Source organism: Camellia sinensis, chromosome 6, assembly GCF_055761805.1.
Source record: "Camellia sinensis isolate YWXY chromosome 6, ASM5576180v1, whole genome shotgun sequence".
In the NCBI taxonomy this organism is placed as follows: Eukaryota; Viridiplantae; Streptophyta; class Magnoliopsida; order Ericales; family Theaceae; genus Camellia; species Camellia sinensis.
In genome coordinates, this window is record NC_138966.1 from 22,169,678 (window position 1) to 22,180,158 (window position 10,481).

Here is a 10,481-nt window from a genome sequence, read left to right on the forward strand (position 1 = left end):
ACCATAAATCTTATTTGTTGTACATAAATTTTTGGATAAATTACAAATATGCTACTTGAGATTTGCTTCAAATATAAATTTCCCCATGTAGTTTTGTCAAAAATTTTTATATAACAGAATTAATAAAAAATAAAATTTTTAATTACTCTTCTATACAGTAATAAAACTATTGAATTGTTAATTAAAATATATTTCTGACATCAATAAAAATTGTTAATTGGTTTAATGATTTATCAATAAAATGAGTTATTTGTTATATGATTATAAACTTGAAAAGGTAAAATGAAATTTTCAGAACCACAATTTTAAACAAATTTCATGGAACATATTTGTAATTTACCCTAAAATTTTTGAAAATAAATAAAAACAAAAATGAAGAAACATATTTGGTGGGTAACCGGAGGTCATTGCAAGTGGTGGAGGGCGGATGGAGTGTCGCATAAGGTCACGAGATGGCCAAAGGGTCGCTGGAGTGTCGCATAAGGTCACGAGATGGCCAAAGGGTCGCTGGAATGTGGTCATACCGTGATTGTTCGATTGCCGAAGTTCGTCTAAGCTCACTGGTGGCTGGCCTTCGGTGGTTGGTGGTGGCTGCTGACGGTTGGAAAGAGAGTTAAAACTTGTTTTAACAAGTAGAAGTACTCCCTTTATTTCATTTTCAAAAATTTTGATTTTTTTTTTTTTTAAAAAAAAAAAAAACGTAAACTATATGTCAAACTAACTGGTTTTCTTTTCTAATTTTCAAAAAATATGAAAATGAAAAACAGGAAACAAGAAACGGAAAGGTTACCATGGAGAACACACAAGTAGTTGTATTTTAAAAAGTTTGGATGCTTGGTAAAAAATTACAAATTTTCAGCTTACTTGTTTTTTTTATCTCAAAAAGAATAAAAATAAGCTCAAGAAAAAGAAGAAAAAAAATTTGAAACAAGGTTTTTGATTTTTTTAATATTTTTTTGAAGTCGTCAATAAATTTACTAAACAGACCTAAAGTCGAGGTGGTTGAGAGACCATAATATGATGAGTCGGATTGAAATGTCCAACCACTGGGCCATACAATTTGAACTATCAACAATGCTAGGTAGTTCAAAATTTTGTGACTCAAATGACTCAAATCACTTAAAACGACATCGTTTTGACAGATTTGGAGTGTAAAACGACGTCGTTTTGACAGATTTGAGCCATTGGAGTCACAAAATTTTGAGCTACCAAACATTTTCCTTTGACCTATTGTTGCTAAGCTTACCTTTAGTGCAGCAAAAAGAATAAGAAAAATATATTTCTCAACCCTCTTCACTGGTATACATTTCCTTTTGTCATGATAACAAGCCGAAAAAATTAAAACAAATACTGCTGACAATAAGCCAACAAATTGAATTACAGACGACAAAAAACAAAATAGATTGCAGGACAAGTGTGGTGGTGGCCATAAACCCAGAGGTCAGATGATCAAAACATGGTTTCCCACTCACCTAGGGTTTTTACTTCCACCATTGCAGCATTAACTTATTAGCTTAAGGAAGAGAACTGATATTAGTACAAAGCCAACTTACCATTTACTAACTATTACATTGACTTACCCCAAGAGGCGGCTCTTCCAACACACTAACTGTGTCTTCTATTTTGTGTCCTCCATTTGCCAAAAGATCAGCATATGCATTACTTTGTCTAATAAGAGTGAACCCTATTTGTCACTGCCACAGTGGCAAGGAGATAGATTTTAGCAATCCTGGATGATTCTGGCTAGAGGGGCTCGGTGATGAGAGACACTGCCACTGCTGAATCAGTTTTGATATCTAATCTTCCATTCTCAAAACCAACACTACTTGATAACTGCAAACCAGACTCTTCAGCAACTCCTTTAACTTAAATGATCTGTCCATGCCATTTAACAAAAGTGACGAACAAAAATGATTTGTACAATTAAACACCATCCAAAGTCTCTGCCACCAACCCTTCAATTCTGCTATACATGGTTGATCCTTATCCTCCATTTCATCTGGACACCATTGATCATGATTTTGACACACCTTGGCACTGATGGTACAGAGTTTACTGACATCAGTTCCTCCGCAAAATTTCCACCACATAACGTTGAAATTTCATCATCATCACAAATCAACCAGAATTTTTGGAATAGTGAGAAAAGTTCTGGGTTCTGAACTTGTTGCAAGACCATATTCTATTTGGCATCAAATATTAGAATAGTAATGCAAAGGATATGGAAGGCTGCATTGGCAACAACTTAAACCAATTAGGTTGAAGCAACTTTTGCAATTACATGCAAACAAGAGGAAGAAATAATCCCAACCTCGTATCTTCCACTCCCCTCTCAGACTTACCCTCCTCCAAGTAAAAGTTCAACCAAAGAATTTTGAATTCAGAATTAGAAAGCCTTGTTGTTACAGCTCCAAGAACCCAGCATACGAAGGCCGTCCATATACAAGAAAGGAGTACAAAATATTCTCTCTTCAAACCTGTAGTGAAAAAGAAACTACTAAATAAATTCACTTCCACTGATTCTTCAATAAATCTCAATGAAAGCAAAAAGAGCTGCAATGTGCAAACAAGAAAAAAAACACTTTTGGACCAAAATATAGTGGTATAAAGGATATAAAAGTAGAACTAAATTATGAAAACAATAGCTCCAAATTTTAACTTAGTTTCCATTGTTGAAGCACAAGTCAATATTGGCAAATTGTGGACCAATATTTTCCTTTGCTCCTGTAATTTGAATTAGATCGCAAAACCCTCAAAAAGTGCAATAGCAAATATCTGGCTTTTTGGATGAGTTCATTCCTTTGGTTTCTTCCAAGGGCTGACTTGAGTTCCCTCACCTTCAGGTTCACCAAAAATGAATTTCAGTTTGATATCCATCCTTCCTCCTCCATGTGATGATAAAAGCTTGCAGTGTCAAGTGTGCGAAGTGAGTTTGAGCTTTAGAACAACCATTCCAGTACACCCTCCCTGCAACCTGCCTTGGCTCTATCCATTACACTGGGTGGCTTGATCAATTCTGTCTGCTGCAGACATATTACACATCCAGTTTCCAGTTTTTCTCCGAGTACTGATAGCATGCAACCATTAAATTCAATCACCAATAATTCCCACAGGAGCATACCCCATCTTTGAAGTGATGAAAGCGATTAGTATCTCTCACGAAAATTTCTCTTCTTTCAGAGTTGGATATGAACTTTATAACAGCATGGCAATCCCCACAAATTCTAAGGTTCTTTATAACTCGAAGAGGAGAACCTGGCCGAGTGTTCAGAAGCCCAAAAACTACAGCCAACTTCTCACTATGCCCACACAAAATTTGCTCCTTGTCTTGTTCTTCCACATCTTGCAGTACAAAGTCGGTGATTGGGAAGCTACCTGATTTCTTCATTTCCATGCTAAATTTATCCAACTTTTCAATGATTTGGGTCATTTGAGGATGCGATTTGTCTCCTGCCAAAAGCACGTGCACCTTGTTTTTAACCTCAATCCAACTGCAACCGGGGTTCTTTCTCAAACCCATGCTCTTCATCATATCCCTCACTTTATCTACCTCATCCCATTTTCCCTTAGAAGCATACATGTTGGACAGAAGAATATAATTCCCAGGATTTTTAGGTTCTAACTTAAATAACTTATCGGCAGCAATCTCTCCCAAGCTCATGTTTTTGTGAACTCTACAAGAACTCAGTAAAGCTCCCCAAACACAAGCATCTGGCTTATAAGGCATTTTCTTGATGATAGAATAAGCCTCTTCTAGCTTTCCTGCACGACCAAGAAGGGTCACCATGCAAGCATAATGCTCCACTCTTGCTTCAATTCCATGCTTTCCAGACATGCTGTTGAAGTAGTACTGTCCCTCTTCTGTTAGGCCACTTTGGCTACATGCAGATAATATACAGGTAAAGCTAATGAAGTCAGGCTTTTGCCCACTCCTCAGCATCAAATGAAAGATCTCCATCGCTTCCTTGGCTTTTCCATGCATTGCATACCCAGCCATCAACGCGTTCCAACAAACCAAATTTCGAGTGGGCATCCCATCAAAAAAGAGTTGAGATGCTTCAATCCTCCCACATTTGGCATACATATCAATCAGTGCACTGCCCACATACACATCAAAAGAAATCCCCCTTCTAAGGGAGAAGCCATGAGCTGCTTTCCCATGCATTAGTGCTGCAATATTTCCACAAGCTGGTAACAAGCAAGGGATTGTCACAGAATTTGGCTTCACCCCAGCAATCTGCATCTCTCTGAACAGGTCTAAAGCATCCATGTCTTTACCGTTTTGAGAGCAACAAGCGACCACTGACGTCCATGACACGACATTCAAGTCCATCTCTTTGCTCTTGAATTGCTTAAACACCATCAATGCCTCATCAGCAAGGCCATTTCTTGAAAGCCCAGCAACAAGTGCATTGCAAGCACCTAAGTCTAGTTGATCCATTTCATCAAACACTTGTGACATCGCTGAACTGCATGCACACTTCCCATACATATCTATAAGAGCACTAACAATGCATTTGTCCAATTCAATTCCCTGCTTTACCGCATAACCATGAATTTGAATACCCACATTTAGATCCTCTAAATCCCCTACTGAGGGTAGAACACTAGATACACTAGTCCCATCGGGCTTAAAACCTCGTAAATGCATATTCTTAAACATGTATATTGACTCCAAATAACATCCACTCTGATTGAATCCAGCAATCAACCCATTCCAAGTTACCAAATTAGGAGCAATTCCTAAACTTCCCATCTCATCAAACACCCCCTTCGCCTTGCTTACACATCCTTGTTTAGCATAACCCGAAACCAAAGCACTCCAAGAAAACACATCTGGTTCAGAAATTTCATCAACCACCTTGTGGGCATCCCTTAATTGATTGCATTTAACATACATATGAACCAAAGAGGATTGAACATACGAATCTGAGGCAAACCCAGATACAAATCCAATGCCATGGACCTGTTTTCCCGATTTGAGATCAGATAATCCAGTGCAGGCCTTGAATGCAGTGGGGAGGACACGGGAATCAGGCAATAGGCCTCGAGAGAGCATTTTCGAAAACAGAATAAGAACATGAGTGAATCGATTGAGCTTTGAAGAAGCGTATATGAGGGTGGAGAAAGAGAAGAGATCGGGTTGAGGGATTGAATCGAGGACGAGCTCTGCATCGGCGAAGCAGAGGTGGTCGGTGTAGAGAGAGAGAAGCTTGGTGTTGAAATGGGTATCGATGGAAAGGCCAGTTTTGAGAATGTGAGCATGAGACTGTCTTGCTTGAGAGAGAGAAGAAGATGAAGTGAGAAGAGAGAGAATGCTAGGAGTGTCGAAGAGATGCAGAGCTTGCCTTGACATGGCTTGCTCTTCCGCATGCTAACCTCCCAAGTTTGCTTGCCATTGGCTTTATCATGGGATGGACCGATCTGCTGACACCAAAGTTTTATCAAAAGTCTTGTACGGGTGCGGATTCATATATGGGCCTCATATTATATGGTTTAACACTCATATGTTATATTTAGTTAAAAATTTTATAAAATTTTTAAGATTTTTAATATTACCTTTATTTAAATTCGACTTAATCCTAATATCAAGTTTTTATATTTGTCCAAATCCGATTTTAAAAACAATTATAAATTTCAAATTTATCCATCGGGTTATATGTTTTAAAAAAAATTAAGACTGTGTTTGGAAGGGTTTTGGAATTTTAGTTCCACCCTTTAGTTTGTATATGATGTTTGTTTGCAATTTTCAAAAATAATTCCACGTTCACTTTTAAAAACTCAGTCGAAGGCGGGAAATTTCGACTAACCAATCGTCCCACCGGTTGACCTGAACAGTGCATTTTTTTTTTCTTCAATTGACACATATTAATTTTTATATATTCAACAAAAAATATTTTTTGAATTTTTAAATTTTTTTTATGAGTTTTAATAAAATTTTGAGTTGTGTGTTGGGTTATGAGTTGTAAGTTTTTGTATCAAATATCAAATGTCATATTAAAAATTTCTCACTCAATTTAAAACTCTTTTCAAAATTCATACACCAAACAAATTTTTCACACTCAATTCATAATTTCAAAACTCACAAACTCAAAATACAACTCCTATTCTCAAATCATGTTTGGAAAGTTCTACCAAACGCTACCTAAAACATTTCATAATTAAATTCAATCACATATTATATTTTTTAAATAAACATATTGACATCATTATAAATTGAAAGATTTTATGTATATATTGAAAAAATTCTCAAATAAATTCAATCACTAATCACCATAAATGTGAGTTTCAATAAAATCAATAAAGATAAAGTCTAAATCTTAACAAAAAAACATATATTTTAATATATTATAAATAATTAATTAATTATTTAATTTAATAACAGTAAAAGTATAAAGGAGAACTTACTAGTATACAAAATTCAAAACTCATCTAATCCCAAAACAAAGGACTTGCACCAATTAGTCCTACATATTTGTAATTGTTACCAAAAAATCTTTTTTTTTAAAATAAAAAAAAAAGTTTACAAATGTTGCTACATCCCACCATCGTCAGACGGATATTGAAGACTCGCCGAAATGTTCAACATCACCGGGAAGTCACTAGAAGTTTGTTGGAGTATCGTCGGAGTGTTCTGAACGTCACTAGAAGTCGCCATAATGTTCAGAACATCCGTTGGACGTTAAAAACATCATCCGCGACTCACCGGAATGTCCAAAATATTGCCAGGAAAAAAAAGAAGAAATGAAGAAATTAGAACGAAAAAATATAGCAAAATGTGTTAAATATTGATAAACTGAAAGAAGAAGAAGAAGAAAAAAAAAGCGTAACAACAACAAACAGCAATAATGGGGGAAATTTTTTTTTCAATTTTTGTAGGGTTTCAGCGAATAATTTCTAATATTGATCAAATTGAAAAGTAAGTTTTGAAACTATAACACATGTTACCGTTTCAAAGCAAAAATCTATTAAGCATTTATCCTTATTAATTAAACTAAAAAACATGTTATGAAACTGTAAAATTTTACAGTTCTAAAGAATATTATGAAAGTGAAAAATTTTGAAGTTTTAAACCATGATTGATTTTAGCATAAAAAAATTGAAACTGCAAAATTTTATAGTTTTTATTGCCTGCAACTAAAACTCGAAAACAACTTGTTCAGAACTTGAAAATTTTCTTCATTAAAATAGGAAAAGAGAAGTGTATAGTAGAGAAAAAGTAGAAAAAATTGAAAGATTGAAGGAGAGAGACAGATATATATATATATATATAGAGAGAGAGAGAAAGAGAATTGTACTTCGATAATTATTTTTGTTTTAGATCTAGTCGGATCTGATATAGATTTGAGTAGCTCTACATCAGATCTGAGTAGATTTACTCATTTTCTTCATTGAAAACTCATCTCATTTGCCATTGGTAAGGGTGAAGCAAGGAATTGATGGTTACTGGTGAACCCCAATCAATATGGTCGTCTGTTGCCGATAACTATATATCAAAAAGAGAAAGAGACGAAGCAAGACATGATCGCCAGTCGACAATCGCTGGAAATCAAGAAGAGAAAGAGATATAAAATAACAAAGGCAGAGAGGAAAAAAAAAAATGCTACAGTACTTTTTGGTGTAAATAAAAAGTTGTGGAACTAAATAGGCCACACCTCTTTCAAAGAGAACTTGTTGGTAATTTGTTCAAATACAAATATCAAGCCCAACCCATTAATATTTTGGGCTAAAAATATTGGTTTAGACTGGCCTTATAGGCTAAAACAATCTTCCCAAACCCTAAAAAAAATAGGGTAACAGGTCGATGTTTTGATTTGTTTTTTAGATTGTTTTTAGTTTAGATTTTAATTTACTTATTTTGTGAGAAAAATATGGAAAGTTCATTAAAAATTAGGCAAACTACATTTTACCTCTTTGACCATCACCGTTTTTCACTTTGTCCCCTCAAACTAAAAATTGATATGATGTACCCCTTTCATCTTTTAAAAATTTTCAATATAATCCTTATATCTTTATTTTGTTAACAAAAATGGAAAATGTGCATGTAAAGTACACATATTATATTTATGACGAAAACATCTTTTAAAAATCTATCATAAATATGACATATGTACATTACATGCACCTTTTTCGTCTACTTTGTTAATAAAATGGAGACATAAGGGTTAGATTGAAATTTTAAGAAGATAAACAAGGTGCATTATATTAATTTCTAATTTGAGTGGATACAGTACAAAACGGTGATAGTTGAGAGGGTCAAATGTAATTTGCCCTTAAAAATTTTAAAAATACAAACAAAAATGTTGTTTATTATTATTATTATTTTGTCTTTATTAATTTTTTTGGGATAATTATAAAAAAAAAAAAGAAGCTTAGTTGACCCTTATAACAAAATAAACTTTTAATTTTTAATTTTATCAATTTAAACCTTAATTTTTTAATTCATTTTCAATCTAAATTATCTATCTATTTTCGATAAATAAAACCAATAGAAAAATGGTATTTTAATTATTAAAATCAATAAAAAATAATATTTTAAACATTTAATGTACACTTACATTGAGTTTAATAGTTAGAATATCTTTACCTTTTTTTGTCGATTTTTACTTAAATAGGCTTTTGGTTTAAATTAAAAATAAATAAAATTAATAAAATTAAAAACTCATGACTTATTTTGTTATCAAAGTCAAATTCTAATTTTTCTAATTTTTTTTTATATATTTCTTCCTCAATATTTTAATTTTAGGTGCATTTAAATTAAAAGTCATTTTGAAAATTGATTTTTTAGTAATTTTTTAATTTTTTTATGAAAAGACGTACACAAAAGTAAAGAGAGTAATTAATTTTTTTGTAATGAATTTTTATTTTTTGACTTTTTGATTAAAATAGTGACCTCCTAAAATACATCTAACAAAAATTTAAAAAATTGACCAAAATACAAAGAAAAAAAAAATCGTTAAAAAAAAAAGAGAAAGATAAACAAAAAAATTAATTTTTGGTTTTGAGTATTTATAATAGACAAAATTGTTAAAAATTCCAACTAAGGAGGGTATAAGGTGTTATGTTTAGTGGATATTTTTTATTGGTAAGAGGTCCAATATTTATGAAATAGTCTGGTGAGAAATCCTTTTTATTATTTTGACGGAGATTTTTTTTTTTTCAATTTTATCCTTTAATTTATCTATTGACTTTTTTTTATCTGTTGACTTTTTTTGACTAACTGTTCAAATTTTTCAGTATCTATTTAAATTTATATCTATCTGTTTAATCTTTTTCCCTATCTATTCAATTTTTTTCCCTCGATCTGTTTAATTTTGTGATTTGTTCAATTTAAATTTCCCTTATCATTTCAAATATCTGTCAAAATTTATTATCTGTTGAAATACAAGCCAAACCAACCCTATCTATAGCAATAATGGACAAAGTATTATCCATTATCTGTTGAAAATATTCATTCTCAAACACATACACACACCCACACAGATTTTTCTGTTCAAATTTTATTATTCATTCAAATTTTGACAATATCTATTCAAATTTTGAACAGAACTATCCTATTATCTGTTTAATTACACATACACAGATGATCCATTATCTATAAAAAAAAATGAAGCTATCAAAAATCCAAAAAAAAAAAAACCAAAAAAAAAAAAAAAAACACAAATCTATACATATATGGATAGATAGATGTACGTATATATGACATGTTCAATTTTAGATCAAACACAACATCATTTGTTCAAAACACAACATTATCTGTCCAAAATACAAAAGATATATATATATATATATATATTAGACATATAAATCAAAAATATATGTTCAATTTTAGATCAAACACAACATTATCTGTTGAAAAAAAAGAAATCATTCACACAGAGAGAGAACTGAGAAGGGAGATCAAACACGACAAATCTGTTGAAAAAAAAAAAAGATTTTAAAGCTCAAACTCCCGATTTTTTAATGAAAATTTTCAATCTATTTTTTTTAGAAAGATTTTAAAAAAATCATTCAAAAATTCAAACTAATAAGATATTGAAACTCAACAATGGAGTCTCAGTCTAAGTGGCTGTGATGAGTCACCAAAGAAATCATCGTCGCTGTCCATTAGGGCGTCGGAGAGTCACATGCGGCAACGAGATGGAGAGAAACCTCCTCCTAATTTTCGAATCAGCCATAGTTGTAAACTAAATGACGATGAAAATAAGCTAGATCGAGCTCTGCTTGAATATGATCGCTTTGTACTTCTCAAACGCTTTGCTAACAATAGCGGAACCACCACCTTCATCGCTGATAGAGAGCAAGAGATTGGGATCGACGGCTAGGGTTTCGTTGCTAGAAGTGACAACTCAAATTCATCAATATTCAAGAGAATCTATACAGATCTAAGCAGCAGCATTGACGCCATCTTAAAAAACCAGAACCGCCAGTTGTGTATTCGTAGCAAAGCAAAGTCAGAGATAAATTCAAGTTATGTATAT

General features: G+C 32.8%; 1 protein-coding gene across 3 annotated transcripts; it reads right to left on the reverse strand.

Moving 5' to 3' along the window:
- Positions 1-1,252: 1,252 nt before the first annotated feature.
- Positions 1,253-5,464, reverse strand: LOC114263620 (Pentatricopeptide repeat (PPR) superfamily protein). 3 transcript variants are annotated; one of them, XM_028204186.2, is made up of 3 exons: positions 2,838-5,464; positions 2,312-2,477; positions 1,253-2,229 (listed from the first exon to the last, which is right to left on the reverse strand). In XM_028204186.2, exon 1 carries the CDS (start codon positions 5,354-5,356, stop codon positions 3,095-3,097), a length of 2,262 nt encoding a protein of 753 aa, XP_028059987.2. In that variant the 5' UTR covers positions 5,357-5,464; the 3' UTR covers positions 1,253-2,229; positions 2,312-2,477; positions 2,838-3,094. The 3 variants fall into 3 exon arrangements, with proteins under 3 accessions (XP_028059987.2, XP_028059986.2, XP_028059988.2); XM_028204187.2 differs by having other exon boundaries at positions 1,278-2,229; positions 2,343-2,477; XM_028204185.2 differs by having other exon boundaries at positions 1,253-2,477.
- Between the last annotated feature and the right edge of the window lie 5,017 nt (positions 5,465-10,481).

Coding starts and splice junctions, on each gene's coding strand:
- LOC114263620 (XM_028204186.2), bottom strand. CDS start 5,356: ATGTCAAGGCAAGCTCTGCATCTCTTCGACACTCCTAGCATTCTCTCT.